The following is a 25648-nucleotide window of genomic DNA, read 5'->3' as shown; positions in this document are numbered from 1 at the left end:
TATGACAGTTGTAAAGTAGCCCACAAGATGACCTAGCAGTTAAAGATGCTTGCTGGTAAGCGTGATGAGCTGAGTTTTAACTCTCAAAACTGGTGGGTAGAGAACTAATTCCAGCAAATTGCCCTGGCCTCCTCATATAGTGTTGTACAGTGTGTGTGTGTGTGTGTGTGTGTGTGTGTGTGTGTGCGCGCGCGCGTTCTCTCTCTCTCCATAAATAAGTAAATAAATAAAATGTTTTAAATAGTGTTTCTTTTTCCTTGGAATGAGCTTTTTTGGCTTCATTTTTAAGACAAATTACAAATGCCAAAATTCAACCTGGTCTCATTGTACTCTGTGTGACCAGCAATATTGACAAAAGGGTTAGTATGAAGTAAGTGTCATGTTGTAGGACGCTTGACAGGTTAGGATGCAGTTCACAATACGTACTTTAGTAGTAGGTTGCTGAATTTGACTGGAATGTGCTATGCAGAGTAACCTTTGTCTCTTTCCTCGTAGACCTTTGTGAATGATGTAAGGATACCAGAGCAGACGTACATCACTTTGAAGCTTGAAGATAAGCTGAGATTTGGATATGATATCCTTATATAATTTGGTGCATTTATTAAAATGATTACAAATTTAATATCTTGTAATATAAAAATTAATAATACTGGAACTTTATGCCTACTGTTTGTCTTCAGTTTCTGTGTTCCTAAGTGTGTTTCCTAGAAAGCTTGGTAATACTCAGCTGTTGCCCATCTCTGTGGTGCTACTTTCCAGAATTTGGGTGTTAGAATGGAGCTCGGAGGAGGACTGTGGCTGTCTTAAGCACTGTCTGCCTAGGATTCTTGCCAGGTGAATTACAAGGTTCCAAGTCAGTCTATTAGGAGAATATGGACATTAACCTGCCTTCGTGCCCGTGCTATATACTGCTGGTTTAATTCAAAGTTTAACACATTCTATGTTTTCTGACACCAATATTGCATGACTAGCACATTTTCATTTCATGTGAATTCAATTATTTGTTTAAAACTTAGAGTCTAACAGCTGGACAAGTATATGATTTTACTGCCCAATAAAGAGTAGTATAAAGGAACCTAGTAAAATGAAGTAGTAAGAGTAAGCAATAATAAAACCATTTCTATTTGTACTAAATTAAAATAAAAATATTTCCCATTATGTAGAACATTTCTCTTGAGATTTAGTTTTTAAACATATGCTGAAACTCTGATAATTTAAAATGCTAAACATTAGCAATCTGGTAGACTTAGATCATTTTATCAGAGAAGGTAGGCTCGGATAACTTAAGTTGATACTCAGATGTACTATTACATATAACAAAAGATAGAATTTTTAAAGTTTAAAATTTAAACTCAAATAGTTTTACACCACATATTTTACACTTGTACTTGAAAAACTGAGAAATATATGTTAAATACTTGTTAAATATTTTAAATCTTTTAAAAATATGTGTGGTATGGCTGGTGAGATGGCTCAGTTGGTAAGTTGTGTGCTGCCAAGTCCAGCAACCTGAGGTCAGTCTCCAGGACCTACACAGTGCTGTGAAAGGGTGAGCAATCTGTTGTGTGCCACACCTGCACTTGGTGTGCACATAAGCACACATACACCAAGTAGAGAAATGTAAGGGCTTTAAACTACATATTAGACAAACTAGTTTAGAGTTATCTTTATTCAGCCTAAGTGTTAGCAAGCATATTTTGTATACAAGTACCTCCTGTAATTAATGTACTATTAGATGTCTTAAAATAAGAACAAATCCTAAGAAATTCAGATTTTAATAAAATTTGATAAAGCTACCTTTGAGTTTGAGTTCCAGAAGAAACAGTAGCATACTCAGTAGAGCACACCTCTAGTCCTAGCTTCTCTGAGGCTGGAAAAGGGAGATGACATGGGCATGACATAGGAGCACTTTCAAGAATAGGAGGAAGGCATGAGAGAGGAGTCAGCTTAAGAGATAGCCCATATTTTTGCAGATTGCACATTGTAATATATGAACGGCAAACTAACCTTTCCTAAGGTCAACTCAATACCTCTAAAACTGGCTGGGGCCTTTAAGTTTTTATCCCTAAGGAATTCCTCAGACTCACAGCCAGGATTGAACTAGCACTGCCGCTCAGAGGCCCAGGGGAAGTGCATGTAGTCTCACTGTTCATGGAACAGTTCATGCTGAAATGGACATGTCAGAAATTGTATTCCATGGGACAGAATTATTTTTAACCATTTTATGTGATGGCTATATTTATTTCTGTATTAGCTATACTAGATTGGGGAAATTGTCATGCTTTATTCATATATAAAATTAAGTTTATAGCCAGTCTCAAATACTGTACCTTGGAGAGGAAAGCTCTGATTAATAACATGTTACCTTAATGGAGAGACAATTTTAATATGGTTTAAGATTTTAGCTAGAGACCATATTGTATATGCTATACATCTGTTTTCTGACTAGAGAACTTTTTTTTTGAAAAGCATGAACTCAATAAAATGTTCTGTTTTTCAAAATGACCATAAACTTAAAGCAGCAATCAGTAAACACTCAGAAACGTGTGCTCGTTCAGATGAGGAGGCCAGAGTGCTTTCATTGCACATGTTAGATTCCCCCTATTGCACAAGGGTAGTTGTGGTGATCTGCGATATACTAAATGGTTTTATAAATAATATTATTTTAGTCTTTGAAGATGTCATGCAATTTTGTGAATATTTATTCACTCCCTCTCCCAGCAATTCCTTCTGTAACTATGCTTCCACCGTCCTCTCCTTCCTTCCCACCCAACTTCCAGGTTTTGTTATTACTATTATTAAGTCTACCTGCCACCTATGCACTCCACCATTGAATAGTTTGTGTGGCCTACTTAGCTAGACTCAGGAGTGGTATAATTAACCTACCAGGGGTTGCACCATTAAAGAAAACCATCGCTACTCCAGTGATTGGCCTTAAACCCATAATCCTTTTGACTCAGCTCCCTGAGTGCTAAGAGTATACGCATGTGCCACCATTTTTTTCTCTTAATATTATTAACTGCCAAACACAGTTCTGGGTTTCAAACAGTTTGCTTTTGTTGTTACAGCTTACAGTTTTACATCCCAGTGACCTCTTTTCTGCTTTCATGTCATAAATGTCCTCTACAATACCACTTATTCCACTCCCTTGAACTTCTTTCCAATTTTATTACCTGTACCGTTACCCTTCCCCTCCCCCCCCCCACATACATGTACATTAAAATCCAAAGTCCGCATTTAAAACAGTACGTAAAGTACTTCACTGAAAAAGTCTATTTCCCTGATTATAGGTGTATCACTGAGAATTTTGTTCTGACAGATAAATGGGATGCTTTTCCCTATTTTTTTTCTCAACAATTATTTTTGAAAGATTTATTTATTTACTCTGTGTATATGAGTACACTGTAGCTGTCTTCAGACACACCAGAAGAGGGCATCAGATCTCATTACAGATGTTTGTGAGCCACCATGTGGTTGCTGGGATTTGAACTCAGAACCTTTGGAAGAGCAGTCAGTGGTGCTCTTATCCGCTGAGCCATCTTTCCAGCCCCCTACTCTTCTGATCCATCTCTCCAGCCCACAGATTTTTTTTTAGTTGAGTATTAAAACCCTACTTTTTACATGTTGATTTTATGCCCCATAACTTTTCTGAAATTGTATAAAATCTGAGTTATTTGATAGAGCCTGTAGAGCCTTCTGCATATAGAATAACATGTGCAAATAATAATATGACTTCTTCCTATTTTTTGTTTTTTGTTGTCTTTTTGTTCTAGCTAAAACTTTGAACATTATGACAAATAAGAATGTAAAAAGTGCTACATTTATTGCACTGGATTTTAGAGAAAACTCTACATTGTTTTGCTGGTTGGTAAAATGTTGTTATAGCTTTGTTGTATATGTTATTTGTTATTTTGAGTTAAAGTTTTCTTTGAAAGTTGATGTATACCCAGTGATATCTGATACTTATGTTTTAAGGTCACAGCTCTTTTAAATAACTAAAACTATTTAAAATTTTACTTTGCTCAGTCATAATTGTTATTAAGGTAAAATGTGTCTAAAAGCATACTCCTAGCATGCAGGTGAGTTTCTATGTCCATTTTAGATAAATACTTATTGAATAAGTTATATAGGGATGGTTTAAATTAACTATCATAGTCTTATAAAGCACTGAAAAAATAAGCTTCAGGATTTATTCACATGATTTGTAGATTTAGCCTTGTCTTTCCCATTACACCCCCCAAAAGTTTTAATTTTTAAATAAGCTTTAAATTTTTTTATAAATTACTGACATCATAAGTAACTGCATTTCTATCATTTTTCTTGATTGGCAAATTGAAAACTACTTGTGAAGATTTATACAACTGAGAAGAAATAGGTTTTAAGATATAAAAGCTGGACCATCATGTCTAGTTGCTTTTCTATTGCTATAAAGATGCACCATGACCAAAGCAATGTACAGAAGAAAACATGAAATTAGGGGTTCACTTGACCATCATAAGCAGGGAGCATTGCAGGAGCCAGGCAGACCGTGGCACTGGGACAGTAGCTGAGAGCAAGTTGGTGGCAGGGAGAAGCTGATCCTGGCGTGGGGGCCATTTCATTCAAACCACCACACCGTAGCAGTCTCAGATCCCACAGGGGAAGGCTTCTGATTTCACACGTAGAAAACACAAAATATTTGAACATAAGAAACAGGACCCCTGTCTGAGGCCCCGAAGAAGAGGTGTGCATGTGTCTATTAGAGGTAGCGCTAAAAGTCTATATTCATTCATGTTTTCATCTGAAAACATAGGTATCACTGTCAACTTTTTAAATGCTAGCATTTCCATTGAAAAGTAGTTAAGCTGTGAATTTTCTCCTAAGCTTTTAATTTCTGAGGCCAAAAAAAAAAGCTAGAGCCGTGGTTCTCACCTTCCAGTGCTGTGAACCTTGAATACATACAATTCCTCATATTGTTGTGGCCTCTAACCATAAAATTATTCTCATCATAACTATAATTTTGCTATTGTTATGAATCATAATGTAAAGCTTTGATTTTTTAGGATATCTGATGGGGTCACAACCCAAAAGTTGAGAACCAATGTACTAGATGATTTTTATTAAATGTTCAGTTATATGAACATTTCTATGTATAACAACAAATATACATATTAAAAAAAGAGAAATTCCACAATTCAGAGTCATAGAAAGCTTCTTTATTGACAAGAAACTTCCACACAGAATTCAGGAACTAGATTCTTTGAAATCACAGGATTCTGTCCACTCACTAAAGTATTTGTTGCAGAACAGAGATTAATGGAGTTGAATAGAGTTGTTTATAGGTCTAAGAAGTTCTGTTCATAAATTTACTGATTTTATTACTCACCCTCCTTCTCACACACGCACATGAACACACACACACATCATGCTGATTACAGCTTTCTCCCCTTGAAATGATTGATGAATGCTTTGAATTAGTAAAGGATGGTAGTAGAATTTAGTACGTAATTATAAAATTGCTTTCATTGTAGGGTTAAATAATGGTAGGAAATAGGACCTCTAGAGGATTGATCTTTAATAAGAAGCCTTGTTGTTTAGGCATAATAATGAAAGCATTCATTATATCTAAGTACTTGTTCTCATGTGTATAGAATCATTGTTTGATAATGTAACATGACCTTATTGCAGTACATGTAGGGAAGGGGGTGGTGAGGTTACATATGAACCCTAATTATAGCATTCATTTTCTTTGTACTTGCAAAATGAACCCCATTTTTATCAAAGTTCATGCAAATCTAAGTAATCAGTCCCTTAAGGATTGATTTTTGGCTACTGACTCATGAGATATTTTTACACTTTTGTGACTAGGTATCTATAATTTTCTTCTTTTGGTCCTGTCATATTGTTGCTTATGAAAATTAAAAATGTTTGTGTTCTAATTATTTAAAGGCCAATATTGTCTAAGATTATATTTACTAGATTTTAAAGGTTAATATTTATCATAATATTTATTATGTATTTTAAGTATTTTTGTTATTAAAGGGAATATTCCAGGCTCAGGCTACATTCCAGGTACTCTGGAGCTACCAGGAGAATCTCAAATTTAAAAATAGACTAGAGACCTGCTCTATAAAAATATTTTTGTTTAAGTGTGGAGATGTGGTTTAGTGAAGTATACATATCTAGCATATTCAGGGTCCTGGGCTTAATTCCCAGTACTGTACTATAATAATACTATAAGTTACTCTTGAAATAGGACAATTTCTAAACTATATTTGATGACCTTTTTGCATTTGTTCATTTTTTAATTTTTAATTATTTTATTTATTTACATTTCAAATGTTGCTCCTTTCCTAGTCCCCCTCCAAGAGTTCTTTACCCCATTTCCCCTCCCCTTTGTCTCTGAGAGGGTTCCCCTCCTCCCAGCCATGCCCTTTGCCTGGAGCATAAGTTATCAGCACAGTGACCAGAACTGTGGAGTTACATTCTTCCTTAGCTCTGTTTACATACAAATCTCTTCACTGTAGTACGAGGAGAAATGAGGGTCCCTGAAGAAGCTCTTAAGGTAAGGGTTTCTCCTGTTGCCAGCCTTGAATTGCTAGACTTGACTTCTTTCATGAAAGCTTCACTTTGATTTTAAATGTTTTGTAGCACGAGAAGTTTACCATTCAGCTTCAATTGTCCCAGAAGTCTTCAGAATCAGAATTACCAAAATCAGCAAGTGCCAAAGGCACAGACTCAAAAGTGGAGGCTGCTGCAGAAGTGCAGCCCAGAGCCACAGAAGCACTGAAATCTGAAGAGAAACCCATGGGTAAGTGGTCTGCATGATCTGGAGAGTGATCTACAGTAGCCATATCGATGGGTCTCTACAGAGGGAGGGAGAAGAGAGAGGAAGCACACACACGCGCACACACACCATCATACCATCGTACCATCGTACCATCACACCATCACACCATCACACCATCGTACCATCAAGTTGGTATGTACAGAAACTGACTATGTAAGCACCTAGAACGTAGGTAGCTGATGTTCGCAATGCAAAGTCCCAGGGGTCCCTGGGTGTCCCTTGGAGTGAGACTTCCAAGTAAAAGCAACAACAAACTAAAATATAGAAAGGTAGTATGTTGCTCACAACATCTAACAGAATCTGACTGGGGAAACTGAGGCAGTTAGCTACAGTCAGTCCTCAATTGAACTGTCCCCTGGTGGCCCAGATTCCCAGAGCCAAGTTTCCAACTTCTCTCCTCTGCAGATACTTGCATATTAGTGGACAAACAATAATAATCTCTGTGAAAACAGTTTGTCTTTTAGCTGTTCTCAAGGACACACATTGTACTTTTGGGCTGTTTTGTTTTTCTCTTCTCTCCCTGTCATCCAGCTAAGGGGACTAACCCATCCCCTGACCTTGGAGGACACTTTGAGACAACCATCCTTGGGGTCTGACATAGGGCTTGCTCTCTGTCTCACTTCCAGAGATAGCTTCTCACTGAGCTCCAACAACACACAGTAGTTTGTCAATATAAACACAATAGTTGTCAATATAACATATATTGCAATTAGTCTAACTTCTTGGGAAATTTTTGAATTTATACTCAGTCTTAAATATTTTTGTTCTCATACACCTATCTGTACATGCATAAAAATAATATATATTAGTGACTGATTCCAGAGTACATTTTAATGTAGCCAGTTAACCCTAGAAAACATTAACAATGATGTCTAAATATACCCCATATCTTAAATATTTAAGGAAAGTAGTCTGAATACTTGAAGGAAATAATAGTTTAAAACTGCATCTTATTATTTTATATTATCTATATTTCTCTGAATTATAAACAAAAAGGAATTTTTTTAAAAGATTTATTTATTTTTGTATATGAATCCTCTATTTGCATATATACCTGCATGCCAGAAGAGGCCATCAGATCCCAGTATAGATTGTTATGGGCCACCATGTAGGTGCTGCGAATTGAACTCAGGACCTCTAGAAAAGCAGTCAGCGCTCTTAACCTCTGAGCCATCTCTCTAGCCTGCAAAAGAGAAAATTTTAATAATACTGCATTATCCATATATCATCTAATACTTACAGTGTTAATAATTACAAATGCTTTACATAGATAATCCCTTCAAGTAACAACTGTATTAAATTGATAAATAATACATCTACTGAAACCAAAGATTTGCTAGCATTGAGCGAGCACAAATGTAGTTATTATTTAATACCCATTGTGTCATTTCTCATGCCAAAATTTGCTTTAGTTTGATCTTTTATATATTTAGACTTAATGACATTCCTGATCAGACTTTTTGTATTATTCCCTTGGTAATTACTGTTTAATTCCAACAAAATTCTTCTGTGTAAGACTTCTTCTGTCTACATACTCAATGATCCTTTTTTACAGAGTTACAGATCTCAGTTATGTATCAGAGAGGGCTCTAACACTTAACAAAAAGCTGTTGTCACACGTAGCAAGTTGCATCACTTAGTCATTGCCAGTGTGCATTCACTTAGTCATGGCCAGTTCTGTTTAAGCTCAGGCACAAATGCTACATTGCTGAAACTAGAGTGCTTTTAATCAACGAAGTAAATTTAGCATCACATATAATATATTTTCTTGTCTCATCTGCTTTAGAAGGATTTGTTTTAACCCACTTCTTTTTAGATGTCTCTGCTATGCCCCGAGGCACTCCATTATATGGGCAGCCGTCCTGGTGGGGAGACGCCGAGGAGGATGAACAAAGAGCTTTCAAGGCCAATGGCAAGCCTGAGGGAAAAAGTCAGGAAGCTGGGGCTTCAGGTAAAAATACCTCAGTGGCTGTGGCATCAAATTCATATTGGGCAAGTATTTATAGTCTAAACAAAAGTCACTCTACTCTATAATGAAAAATGATCTACACTATAGCTTCATTCTTAAAATGGCTTTGCTATTGTAGTGTATTATGAGTCCCGCATAAAATACTAAATACAATGTGTATATAATACAAAATCTTATGTTTTTCTTGTTTATGAAATTGTTTTAGAAAACAAGTTAATAGCATTAACTGAACATTTTAAGTATTTCAAAATGATTATTAAAATAAATTTATAAAAGTAGGTACATATGAGTTACATGTTTTTACTTGATTCATTCTCATATATTCATTATAAAATAAAAATTCTGTTACATTCAGAAATATGATACAAAGTAATAAGTTTCTTAAAGCCTTATTACTTTGCTTATTTTTATTGAGATAAGATTGCAGTATGATTCAGAGTTCAACAGCCAAAGGCCAGAATCAATTATGGTTTAGATCCTCACATTAGTAACTAAGGAACATGTTTTGTTCTTGGTGGTGTACTTAAGTGGTGACCAATATGTAGAAAAATCAAGATTTCCAGGATTAATGGAGATAGTGTCACATAAAGTTGTTGAAAAGAAATCAGAGCTGAAGAAACCAGTTTGTTTAGTAACAGCAGATAAAGATCTGAAACTGGAGGAATTAACTACAGATACCAAGGATCAGTTTGAAAGACATATGATGTGTGACTCTGAGGCAAGGACAGTACCCACCAGAACTGTTACAAGTTCCCTTTGACTTTATTTACACAAAGTAAGCATGGCAGTTTTCTCAGCTGGAGAATTATGAACATTCTGTCTTTTGACATAGTCTACTTAAACCCGTGTACAAGTCTAAAAATGCTGCCAACAATATGTCTGATGATGATGCTGAACTTTGCAAATAACTCTTCATCACAACTTTGTTTCTTCCCCAATGCTTTTTCTTTATATTATTTAATATGCCTCCTGTCATGTTAATGACAGAATGGCTGCCTGATACAGACTAGGAAGGGAATGTACTAGCTCCCATACTTGATTCCTCTCATGGCTGTGCAGTGCAACAGACAGGATTGTTAGCTAGTCTTGCCATCTCTGCCTTGGTATCCACACTACTTACACACTGATGCAGTTACCTTCACATTCAAAGCTGCTGCCACCAGCATTCCAAGTTACATAGTTTTTGATCAAACCAGCAAAAAAAGAACAAAAGTTGTGTACAGAAGACATTCTAGGATTTGGAAGAAGACCTTTCCCAAAAATCTTCAACACATCTCTCATCAGCGTCTCACAGATTCAGAAGGTCACTTGCTGTTCTAACCAGTCTCTGGCGATGCATGTGAGATTATCACTATAAAACCCTTGCTCTCCTCGAAGCATCATGTAGAGTTATTTGTCTCTAGGGAATATGAGCAGTGTCAGAGAAAAGTGATACTAGAAATTATTGAAGTTCTTTTAGGAAATGTTTCTTTAGGAAGGAGAAATAGAAAGAGTATACCAGAAGTCAAGAATATCTGCTTTAATTTTTAATTTCTTCTTCTCTCCATTTTATATATTAACCATTTCTGTATCTTTCCACTGCTGAGTCATAATTTAACTTTTAAGTTTTAAGTTTCAACCTCATTGCTGTAAACTACATAGCAAATATGAACTGATCTTCACTTCCGAAACAAATACAGTGACTTTGTTTTGCCTGCCAAGTAGAATTTGAACTTTTTGATCCCTGATACACCTTGTATCTCATTATTATTTTTTCAGTATTATCTCCCTTTGTACCCCCACATAAATTGTGCTTAATTCCTGCCTCCTCCCACAATATGCATGGTATAAATGATACTATACTGCTGGTATGTAATATTGTTTCATTCACTATATTTGCATCTTGACTGAACTCTAAATTCCTTACTTCAAGTTCCATACATTCTAACTTCATGTTGCACTAGAGCGAATTACCTGATATGGGGTTGGGGTGGGGGAATGTGGGGTGAATATAACCAGTTAGATGGGTTAGAAAACACAGATCAATTTAACTATTGCAGTATTCTGAAAATAATTACATGGTACTGAAAACTAAGGAACCATTAAAAAAATGTGTCATTTACCCTCACACAACTTTAAAATTCTGAGTTACATAACTTGTAAAATCCAGTGGTGCACGCATATGGCTAGTAAGAGTAGAAGCCTGAGAAAGAGCGGCTGGCACCAGGTTTGCTCACTTTGTTCTTCTCTTCCGCATGCATGCTTTGTATGCATCTCATCATCATGGCAATATCCAGAGATAGCACTTACTGTCATGTTAGTTTACTTACCAGAGATAGCACTATTCATGAGATTCCCAAGATAAACAAACACACCAAGTTCCCATGCAGCAGGTGCAGGGCGTGCTTCATTCACCATTGAATTTGATGAGATTATGTCAGAGAAAGTAACTATTAGAGACCATGTGACAGAATTTTTCATCCGGTCTACAAGTAAAACCATAGTGAAATCCTCTCTCAAATATAGATGGATGGGTGGGTGGGTGGATGGATGATGGATGGGTGGGTGGATAGATGGATGGATGGATAGACAGACAGACAGACAGAGCCAGCCAACCAGCCAACCTGGGCTATATAAGCCCTATCTCAAATAAGCAAAACCAAACCAAAAATTATATAAATTGTTAGCTGTTAATATCTTCTAGTTTATGCATATAGAATAAATTCTAGCTTAGTTACTAAATTCTTGATAATTGAGGTTAATTACAAAGTATTAACACAAACAAATATACTATCTTCTGTAGTTTAATTTGGTTTAAATAAAAATAGATGTGAATAGAAATTAACATCAAATTTATGAACATCCATGTATGTTCTACCAATGTTATAAGAGAAGAAAACTGTTTAACTTTTCTAACATGATAAAATTCCTTAAAATTAGAGACACGAGCTCCAGGGGGTACTGGTTAGTTCATATTGTTGTTCCACCTATAGGGTTGCAGATCCTCCCCCCCACCCCCCAGCTCCTTGGGTACTTTCTCTAGCTCCTCCATCGGGGGCCCTGTGATCCATCCAATACCTGACTGTGAGCATCCACTTCTGTGTTTGCTAGGCCTCGGCATAGCCTCACAAGAGACAGCTATATCAGGGTCCTTTCAGCAAAATCTTGCTAGTGTGTGCAATGGTGTCAGCGTTTGGAGGCTGACTTTGGGATGGATCCCCGGGTATGGCAGTCTCTAGATGGTCCATCCTTTCATCTCAGCTCCAAACTTTGTCTCTGTAACTTCTTCCATGGGTGTTTGTTCCCAATTCTAAGAAGGGGCAATGTGTCCACACTTTGAGAGCTCGTGTCTCTAGCTGCATATGTATCAGAAGATGGCCTAGTCGGCCATCAGTGGAAAAAGAGGCCCGTTGGTCTTGGAAACTTTATATGCCTCAGTACAGGGGAATGCCAGGGCCAAGAAGTGGGAGTGGGTGGGTAGGGGAGTGGGGGGGGGGGCGTATGGGGAACTTTTGGGATAGCATTGAAAATGTAAATGAAGAAAATACGTAATTAAAATAAAATAAAATTTTAAATTAAAAAAAATTCCTTAAATTATTCCACTATGAATTTGAAAGGGACCACTGGTCTTGAAATAAATCTCTATCACATACTAAAATTTCCACATAATCTAACTTTAATTTTATAACTGCTATTAAAAAATTAAACCATTTGTCTTAAGTCACTATGGAATGTAATATCTATATCACTACCTTTTTAGAGAAATCTAAGAACAATTTAAGTTTTTCCTTTATTATTGAGAATCATCATTAAGTTATTGAACAATACCTTACAGTAGTGTTCCCCAGAGCCTGAGCCTCTCAGGTATGGGGATACTATGTTTTCAAGGCCAATTACCTGCTCGTGATTTTCATCTTACCTCTCTGCTTGCTGTAATAATTTCTCTGAGATACTTTGACTTTTCATTGGTAAACCCAATGGAATTAATTTTGAAAAGAATAATTTTTACTTTGTGTATTTCTATTCTTAAATATTCTTAGACTTTTTATATTTTTTTGACAGTATGAACATGGCTATCATGATTATTACTATTTTAGTAATGGAGCCTTATATCCTTTTACCTTATATATCTTATATATCATACCCCACATACTTAATGACAAGACTATTGCTCTCATTCTGTAACATAAAAGATTTTTATAATTTCATATTTAATATATAATGACATCAATTATAGCACCTAATGAATTGTACAGAGATGTAATATTTGAAGATATTTCAGAAGACTAAATACTTTGTGTAATTTTTAAAAACTGATTAAAAACAGCCTACTTTGTCTGTATTACCTTTTCTCCCCAGTAAATTGTAATTGATTTACTATGAATATGATTAAAATAAAGTTGATATTTGAGCCTTAGGCAAATTTATTTTAATCCAATTCTTTTATGATTGTAGGCTATTTTGGTAATAGATAGGCTTTTATTTTCTCAACCAAAGGATAGGTTTATCTTCACCTCCTTTCTTGTACATCTACCTTAATGCTTAAGAACAGCTTCTCACAGCTTTATGCAGTGTCTTAAGCAATGGAGGAATTGTCACAGTGCTCTGTGTTTGTCCCCCTTGCCACTCACTGGTTGCTATGCAGCTTTCACCCACGTCCTTTGGGTTTTGTACACACTCTGCTGTGCAGAGCTGTAAACTAAGTCTCTTCCAGACTTACTGGCTGACAACAGAATTTTCTGTTCTTGCATTGTTTCTTTCATACTGCTGCTTAGATGGCCATTGCTGCAAGCAAGCCACACGTTTTATCACTAACCACTTTCACCTAATAATGTGTGTCATCTCCCAAGCTTCCATAATATCAGTTTTGTCCTAGAGTGGGCTCTGAACATTATAATTGAGACTGGTAAGTGGAATTGTTAATTCCAAAGCATCGCTTATGTATTAATTTCATATCTCCATCTTCACCTGACTACCTCTTCACTATTAGAGCCCTACATTATTCACAAATGTTTCAAATAGCCCATTCGGTGACGTGTTGAGGCTATTCATGCTTTTTCTATCAAACAGTGTGTGTATATGTACAGAGCATCTCCATCCATACTTTAATTCTTTCTCACCTTGAGTTTTCCTGCTTTGCTTTTTTTTGGCATTGCTGCTGTTCACCTTGCATCTCCTGATCATAGTCAAGACCGTTCCTTGTCTGTTACATCTGTCTAACATACGAGTGCAATTCTTTTCATCCAGGCTGTTAATCTGCCTTCTGATTCTCAGAATAGTAATGGTCATTACCAATGACCCTCATGCTTCAGGCTTCCAAATATTTTGAATTCTCTCTCCTTTTCCTCATTAGGGTGCAGCACAGAGGCCAAGCACGTGGAGGGACAGTCTGCGGCTGCAAGTGAAGAAGCACTTTTTCCCTTCTGTAGGGAGCCAAGTTATTTTGAAATTCCTACAAAAGAATTCCAGCAGCCATCACAAATAGCAGAGAGCACTATTCATGAGATTCCAACAAAAGACACACCAAGTTCCCATACAGCAGGTGCAGGGCATGCTTCATTTACCATTGAATTTGATGACAGTACGCCAGGAAAAGTAACTATTAGAGACCATGTGACAAAATTCACTTCTGACCAGCGCCACAAGTCAAAGAAGGCCTCTCCAGGAACTCAAGACTTGCCAGGAATTCAGACAGGAATGATGGCACCAGAAAATAAAGTAGCTGACTGGCTAGCCCAAAACAACCCTCCTCAAATGGTGTGGGAAAGAACAGAGGAGGATTCCAAGAGCATTAAAAGTGATGTTCCTGTGTACTTGAAAAGGTTGAAAGGTAAAGTGATCTTCAGAGATTCCTATTGTATCATAAGTTACCAGACAGACTACTGTTACTTAATTATACACTGGAAAATATCTTTTTCAAAATTTACGTTTAATTTTAAAGCTCAAGAGCAAACAGCACTGTTTATGTCCAGATTTCTCATTCATATTAGCTTTTCTTTGTTTTCTTGCCAAAACCACATTGGTTTGGGGATGGCAGGTTACTTATGTCATTTAATCTCTTTACCTGCAGAAATAAAAATCTATTAATTATACAAAGCAGAATTTTCCTGAAAATAATCCCCATCATTTTCTTGATTTAAAGAAAAGATATGTACAGTTCTTTTTCTCTCTATCATGCTTCCAATATAGCACCATTTCTAGGTTTTGAAAACAAAATTAAGCTACTTACCTGCTTACACCAGAAAGTCAGATTGCGCTGGAGTGAGTGCTTCACACTGTCAGCTGTGTGCAGAAGCTCCTCACACACAGACGCTTTCAGCTGAGATACATTCACTAGGTATCTACAATTCTAACACAAAGTTTGTGCTGTCAACTGCAATTTGATGTTCATTTGCAGAAATTAATCATATTATATAGTAATATTAGCTATTACATATACTTTATTCAACACTTAGTTACAGTCATTGCATGTATATTGATTGTAACAACTAATCAGCTTTCTTCCCACTGGTTTTGTGAATTGAATTTCTTTTGGAATTTGTGTTATTTTGTTTTGTATTTTAATATGCTATCAATAAGGGAATTGCTTTGAACAAATGATTGTGAATTTGACAGTTCTGTGGCTTTTATGGGGAGATGATTAATTCTATTCTAAAAACTGCTTTTTGGGGTCAGGGAACATATATAGCCTACTGTATTCCTTAACCCTGCATCTGGGACTTCAGCATAGGCTATTATCTAATGGCTTCATTGTTAATGACAGGACTGACTCTGGCTTTAATTATAGTGATCAGCAGTTACCTAGCAGAAAGATAATTGAATTCTGATTGTGATATATTTACTCCTCCTACATGTTAGTTATATCATAGTTGAATCATACGCATGCAAAGGTTAAAGATAACATGTAAAATGACTGCTAATGTAAATTTGATGAAAAATAGTGATAAGCTAGTAGTATATCAGAGGTAGTATATGCCTTGAAAATGAGTCTTCTTAAAACCCATACACTTACTGCATAGATGAAGGATGAATTAAAAAGATCCTTTGGCAAGATTCCATCAAAATATCTTTGTTAAGGAGCTGGAGAGGTAGCTTAGCAGTTAGGACCCAGGTTTAATTTTCAGCATCCATATGTTGGCTCCACACCATCCATAAAGAGGGGATCCAGTGTCCTCTTGTGACTTCTTCAGGTATCAGGCACTCACAGGGTAAACTTACATGCTTGAAGGCAAAACACTCATAGGCATAAAATAAAATAATACTTAGAGAAATACTGAAAATCCTTTTATAGCAGTGTAATTGTTAAATGTTTTCTGTATTAACAATTATCCTTAAGCCATCATTTTAGTATATTCTCTGCTCTTCACCAGGACCTATTTGAGCCAAATTAGAAGTAGAATCATTAATACCCATATGAACACTGTCTTTATACTGATCAGAATATATTTTTAAATTTTGCCAAAAATTAGTCTAATCACTATTGACCTTGAATTATTCTTTCATACTTGACATTAGCCTATTTTGAAAGCCATCCAAAAAAAATTTTTCCCAGCAATAACTCACTTTGTATCCCAAATAGAGCCATGCTATTTATTTCTTCATACTTATTTACAAATGACATTAACTTTCTTCAAAATTCAGAGCTGTTATCAATAAATAAGTTTCCCATTAGTTTATAAAACGGATACATTCAGATTTTGAATAACGGAGGTAGATAGTAGTTAGTAACAATTTATTAAAACTTGGACTTTGAGCAACTGTGAAAATCAATTGATATGAGATATAGATAGATAGATAGATAGATAGATAGATAGATAGATAGATAGATAGATAGATAGATAGATGCCTTGCTCCTACAAGAGTAAAGTGCATGCGCTTTGGGACAGTGAGGAAAATAATGTTCACAAAGCCCATACACTTTCACCCTTTAGGAGAGTTGCAGCTTGCTTTATACCAACTTCTCACAAAGTACAGCCAAGCTAACCTGAGGGATAGCAAGTGAATGTCTGTATTTAGGATAGTTAGAGATCAGCAGAGGGGTTAAGAAGTATGCTGAGCATTTCTGCGTGGTCTTTTTACTGAATAGAAACATAAGATTACAACTCTGATCTAATCATGCCTCAACTTTTCCCCTTGGGTAATACACAGAAGCACTAGAAGGACTAATAGCTTTATAAGAAAGAAAATGACTAATCTCCAACAGATTAGTAACAATGAAACTTGTGTTTTCATTAAAAATTCTGAAGTAAATTTACAGTCTTACTTACAGGTCTAACAGTATAGAAACTATTAGTGTTTATTCTTTTGGACCTTAACAAACTGAATTCCTATTCAGTTTATCCAACCCAGTATGTTTTAAACAGTACTATAATAAAATGTGTGTCTAAACTAGTAGTTACATCTCTGTTTGTTTTCCATATACTACTCATGATTCCTAAATTATCAGTGTTGGAGATTCCACTAATTAAGCACATTGTTGGGTTTTTTTTTCTTTTCATAGTACTTTTTGGATAGTAAATAATTTGAAGAATTTTTACATTCATCTCATTTGATTTTTATGTTAATCTGTCACTTTGAATCTGCCTTATCTTTACCATAGTAGTGCCCTCCGTTTCTCCTCCTTTTTCAAGATGTCATTCAGTTCTACCATTCCCTTGTCTGTCCTCATTTCTTTTATGTACTACATTTTACAGGTAGTTCTCTTGTGTTATATTTCACTGTTATTGGGAGCTTCCAGATTTACTAGGAACAAACCCATACACGTTATAAATCCTTTCCCCTAGACATACATCTCATTCTTTCATACACAGCAAGCCTTTTCTTTCTGATTGCTCTCTTGTTGACAGATGTTTACTTTAGAGTAGACAGCGTGGGAATGTTTCAAAGTCAGATTATTTCTACAAGATTGGATTCTGTCAATGTACATTCTAATATACTAGATTCATTTATAACTTTGAAAAGATTTTTGTTAATCCTTGATTGGTGATCCATCTAAATCATGCTGTCTTAGGGTTCTACTGCTATGAACAGACACCATGACCAAGGCAACTCTTAAAAGAACATTTAATTGGAGCTGGCTTACAGGTTCCGAGGTTTAGTGCATTATCATCAAGGCAAGAGTATGGCAGCATCCAGGCAGGCATGGTGCAGGAGGAGCTGAGAGTTCTACATCTTCATCTGAAGGCAGCTAGAAAACGGGCTCCCACATGGTTAGAGTAGGTTCTCAAAGCCCACCAGCACAGTGACAGACTTCCTCCAACATGGCCACACCTCCTCCAACAAGGCCATACCCCCTAATGATGCCACTCCTTTGGTCAAACATATTCAAACCACCACACATGCCTAGAGTAACTCTTGCTCTGATCTAGAAAAACCTTTATTGGGAGGCTAGTATAATATTGGACATGGTATCTACCTATATCTGTACCATGTAGTTTATTAGAAGGAAGGGTATAGTAGAAGTCTTTGTAGTTGGTAGGATGTCAGCATCATTTAACTCTTTGAAGCCACTAGAGTTCTAAGAAAACATTTGTAAACATTGGTTGTTACTAATAGTAGCTACAAATTTCAGTCTTTTTATTGAAAGGTGTGTTGAACTTTTAAAATTATTGAATATCATAATTTAGATATACTCCATTTTAATGACATTCATATTGTGTTAAATAGTGTTTCGGTTACACCAGTCTTTTAAATGATTCCTTTTATTTGTTGCGATTATAATCATTTTACTTTCCCATTTCCTTTCCTCTGTACAAACCCTCCCATAAACCTCTTCTCACTCTTTTTCAAATTATTGCTCACTTTTTTCATTAATTGTTCTTACATACATAATTTCTAAACAATCTACTGTGTCTATATAATCTTGCTTTTCTGATGTTTTCAGGCAGGGCTGACCATTTGATATTGGATAATCAGTTGGTGTGTTCTTCCTTGGGGACGACTGTTTCCCCCACTCTTGGCATCCCTTAGTTGCCTGTAGTTCTTTGTGTAGGGTTGAAACCTTGGAGTCTGGTCTTTTTTTTGTTTGTTTAGTACCAAAGGTTTACGATTGAGAGGCAGAGCGAATGTGTATTAATGTTAGAAGTACAAACTATGACAGGTGATGGAACATCGCTTATTCTTTTAAGGGATTGAGGAATCTTTTATAAAGTTGAGATTTAGAGAAAGAAAAGTAATAACTCAGTTGTTTATAAAGGGCCTCATTGACGGGTGAAATATAATTATAACTGTTGTGCAGGAGGGCAGTATGCAGAACCTGTTACACTAAAGGACATACAACTCTGTCTTAGAAAGGGGAAGGGTAGCAAAACAAATGACACTTTTGTATGTGCTTCTGATTTTCTACATGGAATTTTTTTCTTCTCTATTATATCATGTCTTTTTTTGTGTCCAGGAAACAAACATGATGATGGTACACAGAGTGATTCAGAGAATGCTGGGGCACACAGGCGCTGTAGCAAGCGTGCAACTCTGGAGGAACATTTACGCCGCCATCACTCAGAGCAGAAAAAGAAGGCCCAGTCCACCGAGAAGCATCAAGAACAGGCTGCTGTAAGTCAAACTGCTTTTATGATTGCATTCTTTGATGAAGATCATTCCAGAAAGAGAAGGTCATATTCTTTTACTCAAAGTTCAGGCATCTTATGTCAGGAAACTACTTTCTCAACACCACATAAAAAACTTGAAAAAGCAAAATCTCCACCAGCAGATGCCAAAGTGGTTTCTTTGTCTTTACAGACTAGCTCTACGCATCACAGAGGGGGGCATGGTGTTCCACATGGGAAATTGTTAAAACAGAAATCAGAGGAGCCATCGGTGTCACTACCCTTCCTACAAACTGCATTATTAAGAAGTTCAGGGAGTCTTGGGCACAGACCAAGCCAGGAGATGGATGTAATGTTAAAAAATCAAGCTACTTCTGCCTCTTCAGAAAAGGATAATGATGATGACCAAAGTGACAAGGGTACTTATACCATTGAGTTAGAGAATCCCAACAGTGAGGAGGTGGAAGCAAGAAAAATGATTGACAAGGTAAATAATTGAAATTTGAGTATGATGGTAGTTGTGGGGGGCTGTTGACTCTTGGACCTTATTGGAGAGGTGGTGCGAAATGTTCTCATGCAATAGGTGGAGTTGGGACTTTAGGGTTTTGTTAGGGACCTAGAAGACTAATAGCAAGCAATTCACTTATATTCTGAATTTTCCTAAATTTTAAGTCTTCTACACTTAAACTACCTGGGCCTTTTTAAGGTATATAAATTTCATTGTCATTTCATGTTTATTTCTATGGAAACTGAACAAGGAAATAGATTTCTACATGAATATAAATGTTAACTGATTTTCTACCTACTAATTTCATTTGGGGAGCAGATGAATAGCATTTGCTTTGATTAGCTTTACCCATTTTCTGTTTGTTTCTCTTCACTACTATCTGTGCTGAATCAGAACAAAATCAGTGTTTATATGTTTTGTTCATTTTAGTCAGGTTTATCCAGTCCAGTCCTAATGATTTGTCTATATTTCAGATATTTCTTTGATGTTACTTATTTATTTACAAGGTGATTGTTGTATGATTTATAAAGTACTTCCCAATTTGTTATGATAGTAAATGGTGGACCTTAGAATGAGCTATTTATTTTACCACATGGAAAATAGCAATCTAAGTTTGACTAAACATAAATCTCTTGTTTAAATTCTTGTTACTGAAAATATGCTCATGAGTGAACAACATTGATATCACTTAAGTGGCTAATACATATATATTCAATCAGTTTCTATATTAAAAACAAGATAACCATGTGGTTCGTGTGTACATTAACATTTAGAATATTCTAATTTTAAGAATTGTCCGTCAAAGAACGACCAAGATATAACCCTCTGGGATGTAGGCAAAAATAGTATGACTATGTTCACTTTTGATTCTCATTATATTATTTTTATTTTAGTATTTGTTCTGTAGTATTTGCAATGCATTGACTGATATACATGTATAATTTGTAAGCATAAATGTATTGAGTCTGTACTTATTCTACTGTTAGAGTGGCATTGTGCCTGACTTTTAGAGACGTGTTAGTCTTGAAAATAAGTGTTATATGTAAGCAGTACTTTGACCATTGTTAAAAAAGAAGTATGGACTTTAAAAGGCCATAGACAGTTTACTCCACAGTTGAGTAATATTTTTTATTAAATATTATTTTATGATTATATATATTCATTAAGAACATGGCTGTTTCCAAGCATCTGGAATTAAGTGTCTAAACTATATGTACTACTTATCCTCTTGGGTTAAATCAATCTCTTTAAGCGTAAGTGTCATTTGTTTAAGAAATTAAGACTTTTTAGGCTCAACAGGTATTTAAAAAACACATAGGAAGCTTGTCATGTCATATAGCTGTATGAAGAGGACCTCTTAATTATTAGTTTTTATATTAGTCATTTCTACATATGACTCTCTACCCAAAGTCTGGTGAGTCCTGTAAAGTTTTTTCAGCACTAAAGGGGTTAAATAAAAAAAAAACCCAAGGTGGAAATTATAGTACAAGGGACAAGCCTGGCCTGGTGCAGTGTGCAGAAAGAAGGCATTTCTACAGATAGGCCTACTTAGGAAAGTGATAGGCAATGGGGAGTTCACAGAATCTGATCATTAATTGTTGTCTAAAATTATCATATGCATCATTTTCATTCTCAAGGAGCCCTTTAATACATCATCACTTTCAGAATGGAGAAACCCAAGATTTTAGAGCAAGGACCATTAAAAAGAATGGTATTATGCAACTGGATAGCTAATTTGTCCATTCTTAAGTTGTGTAAACCAGAAAAATCTAAAACCAATACTGCTTCAAAGTCACTCCATTGTCATGTGTCTGCCACAGTAAGAAAGCTGAGAGTTCAGGAGGTATGGTTAAAGCTAGACGCCGAGGTCAGGCCAGCTTAAAACTAGGCTTTGCTAGAACAAACATGGAGAACTGGATTTAGACATCTGAAGAAGATGAAGTGATAAATGGATGATTGCAGAGAAAATAAAGGGCAAAAAAAGCTAGACTGAGGCATAAGCAGAGACTTGAAAGGTCTAGAGTAATAAACAGACATGCTCAGTTATCTGTAGCTCCCTCTTTAAAGTTGGAGTATGTATGATAGAAGTTGGAGCAGCTGTTGTCCAACTAAATTTGTTTTGATCTGCAAAACTCCCATATAGTTTTATTTCCTTTCTTATTCCTTCATTGAAGAAGTAATTTCATTGATAGTGTGCTAGCCTCTGTATGAGGAAAAGATTATTCAAATTGAAAATTCTGTGTATTCTTTGTCTCAAGATGTACATACTTAGTGGGATATACTTACAAATAAAGTTATATGTTAAATGCTTTGAGAAGTGTAACATGTTAAAGGAATGTATCAGGTTAAAATTTCATCAAAGAATTAGTCACTTAATTTAAATAGTTAAAACTCTCTAAAAGGGTCTGTAGACACTATGGTCTTGTTGCATTCTAGTCTTAAGCATAGTCATTGCTTTACTAGTTCTATGGTTTTGTCCTTATTTACCTAAGTGGGAAAGAACTATAAACTCCATACTATAAGGAACTGTCCTCAATATTCTCAATGAACACTAGATTTAACTGCCAGCTGAGTTAATTTTGCAGCACATATAATTAACTCTGTAATAGAGATAAGAGTTTATTATATTCATATGTGTGTATATATATATATATATATATATATATGTACACACACACACACACACACATATATATGCACCAGTCTTAATCAGAAAATGAAGGGCAAGAGTAGAGGAGAAAGAAAGGACTGTTCAGAGGACCACAGTTACTTTGCAGAGAGAGAACTTTTAAGTTAAGAAAGAAAACAAAGAATTTAAACTATTTTTATTCAGAAAGAAGCACAAAGAGAAAGATAGAGTTATATGGTACCTTATTTTTAAAATCAAAGTAAAATTCCTATAACATAAAATTAGATATTTTAGGCATTGAGAATGTGCAGTTCTGTTAATAGTCACCTATAATTACAGTACTTGGTAAGCTGCAGCAGAAGGATGACCAATTGAAAGTCATCTCGGAAGTGTCTTGGATGCTGTGGTACATTCATACTGTTGTGTGACGATGGCGATGTCTAATTCCAGAATGTGTATCATTCTAAAACGAAATTGCACTTAAGTACATCTTTTCCCATTGTTCTGACACCTTAGCAACTAACTATCTGCTTTCTGTCCCTGCATTTACTTAGTCTAGATATTTCATATGAACAGAGTCATTCTATATGTGGCCTTTAATGACTGGCTACTTTTACTTAGAATATTGTCGTGAAGTTTCATCTATGTTATGGCAATGCTATGCTACTTAATTCTTTTATGTCACTGAATCATAAATTATTCTATTATAGAAACTTTTATCCATCCATTGACAGATGTTGAGTTTGAGTCCATTTTTGACTATTGTAAATGATGCTATTAACAAGAGTATATCTGTATTGGGGCTGGAGAGGTGGCTCAGCTATTGAGAGCACTGGCTGTTCTTCCACAGGACCTGGATTCAATTCCTAGCACCAGAATGGCAGCTCACACCTGTACTGCCAGTTCCAGAGATCCAACACCCTCATACAGACATAATGCACAGGCAAAACACAATGTACATAAAATAAAAATGAAAAAAAAGAAAAATTTATCTGTATGTATATGTGTATTACAATGAATGGTAAATAATTTCTCCTAACCTCTTTCTGAACTCTTGTAACAATTTTGTTTAAATTTTAGATTTGAAAGGTTAGTTACAAATATCAAAATCATAACGTTAAACACTTATATTTATTCCATTGAATTTTAAGGTACTTATCTTTTAAAAAGTTGTTATATTTTCCTGGGGAAAATACTACAGATTTAAAAACAAAACTCCTTTCTTAAATCATCTTCAGTTATTTGACTCTATGCACTAGGGTTCAGCATAGTTCTTGAGTTTGTGCTAGTGGTTAACTTACAGAGGCCCAACTCATCTTGCCCAACAGGGCCTTGTTCCTTAGGGAAAGAAATGTTCAGATCTGAGACTTGACTATTCTTATTTTGACACCTTGATAGGATTAAAATGTGAGTGCATCACCATTCTTTAATTAATATAGCCTACAAAAGCTTGGTGTTAGCTTTCTTATGAGGAGATGAATCCTAAGTTTAGTTGATTAGGACTTTTTTTAGTGCTAAAACTCATTATGTTAGATATGCACTCTGCCACTAATAAGCTATACTCACGGTCCTAAATATTGATCTAATAAATTAAGTATTATTGCTATGAAATTATCATTTTGTCTAAATGTGTACTGTTATAGTTATGACATAGCTCTCTCCTCTCCCTCCTCTCACACTGGGCTCTGCTTCCTGCTACAGTGAGCTGATCTCCTGTATCTGATATTACTAGGTGTAATTTTGATCTGTGTACCTGATTAATAGATGGGATATAAACATCCATGAAACTTGATTCTGCTCTTTAGAATGGAGTACAACCAGTCCCTAGCCCCACCATCCCATTTTGAATGGAAAGGTGTGAAACTTTGGCCATTGTAGTTTGGACTTTTACATAATGACAATAATAACTTGGGAGTAGAAAAAAAAAACCAAAACCAAAGGTTTCTGTTAATAACTGAAGAAATTGTTTTTGTTTTCTTTTTGTCAACTAAAATTGAGACTGGAACCTAAAAGTATAGTCTGATATTCACGGGGATTTGGTTTTTATAATAAAGTGTCTCTGTGTGGTTCTTTTGGACTCGTGTGTGTGTGTGTGTGTGTGTGTGTATTAGACTTTGGTAGTAAAGAAGAAATAAGTCATATAGATTTTTCAATATCCTGTAGTACCTGGCCTAATTGCCTACAGTATTAAGTACCATGCCTCAGTAACCAGTTGTTCAATTTGTTTAGAGTAGCCACTGAGCTATAAATGGGAATTCTATAGTGAATATGATATGTACCTATTCTGAGGTAAAGAATGAGAAGGTATTCAAAGAACATGCAATAGAGTAGAGCACATGCAGTAGTGAGACAAAAGGTAGTGACCTCTTTCCCCAACATTAAAATCCTCAGGTAGAGATTGGTATGGTATCTACCTGGATCAAGGACACAGTGGTAGGTGGCATGTGAATGTCACTCCTCTCCTTAGACACATGAGTCATCTCAGTCATGTGTCAGTCCCTAAAGAGTTTCTTTTACATCTGCCCTGGGAGAATTAAAAATGGACTAGCAAACTTCTGTGAAGATTTTAGAAAGAAAGGATACAGATTAGATATCTTTATGTCCTTTTTATCTTGTCGAAGACCAATCTAAAGAAGTCCTGCCTAGATGAGAGAGCCAGATTTTGTTGTGAACAAATTTGGAATTGTGACTGACACCAGGTCAGAGGAGGACAGGGAGAAAATAAAAAACTTAAGGCTAACAAAATGCAAGTACCTTGAGGTATTCATGATAATAATGACAGGTAAGCCACTTTCTATTCAGGTGGTAAATCAAATAACGAAGTACATATGGATGAAATCTAGTGACAGAATCTAGAATCAAAAATGGAAACCCTTGCAAATTTGGTGTCTGAAGCACTCCCAAGTTCTAGACCATTATCAGATCACATGTCAGAGTGTAGTATTTTAGAAGTGAAGAAAATTGTGCATGCCTCAGAGTATGCGTGTAGGCATGTAACTAGCTGTGCACTGTTTCCACATGCAGGATGTCACAAGCAAATGTCTGTGTGCCTCACACAGAGATGAATGCATTCTAGGTTAAACTGGACTATCCATTGTTATCTTAATTTTTTCAGTATGTTGTAAAAGCTGGCCATGGTGGCTTATTTATCCTATAATTACAGCTCTTGTGAAGCTGAGGCAGGAGGAAT

The 25648-nt window shown here is 35.8% G+C and overlaps 1 protein-coding gene and 1 non-coding gene across 18 annotated transcripts in view; both read left to right on the top strand.

The window, feature by feature from the left end:
- The window catches only part of Cep170 (centrosomal protein 170), an 84908-nt gene that overhangs the window by 24939 nt on the left and 34321 nt on the right, over positions 1-25648 (top strand). For 10 of the 17 annotated variants that reach the window (XM_006496943.4, XM_030255572.1, XM_030255571.1 and 7 more), the window contains 7 exons: positions 496-574; positions 6486-6544; positions 6631-6790; positions 8646-8780; positions 14131-14607; positions 19171-19328; positions 19515-19808. In XM_006496943.4, the coding sequence (XP_006497006.1) occupies positions 496-574; positions 6486-6544; positions 6631-6790; positions 8646-8780; positions 14131-14607; positions 19171-19328; positions 19515-19808 (1362 nt within the window). The remainder of the gene's footprint in view (positions 1-495; positions 575-6485; positions 6545-6630; positions 6791-8645; positions 8781-14130; positions 14608-19170; positions 19329-19514; positions 19809-25648) is intronic. The other 7 variants (XM_006496948.4, XM_006496947.4, XM_017321736.2 and 4 more) reach the window with 1 other exon arrangement.
- Mir350 (microRNA 350) lies at positions 16618-16716 on the top strand. Its single transcript, NR_029775.1, has one exon. It is a non-coding gene; the product is annotated as a microRNA 350 (primary transcript).

Source organism: Mus musculus, chromosome 1, assembly GCF_000001635.26.
Source record: "Mus musculus strain C57BL/6J chromosome 1, GRCm38.p6 C57BL/6J".
Taxonomy (NCBI): domain Eukaryota; kingdom Metazoa; phylum Chordata; class Mammalia; order Rodentia; family Muridae; genus Mus; species Mus musculus.
The sequence above is the reverse complement of the archived record's forward strand: the minus strand, read 5'-3'. Positions and strand labels throughout refer to the sequence as shown.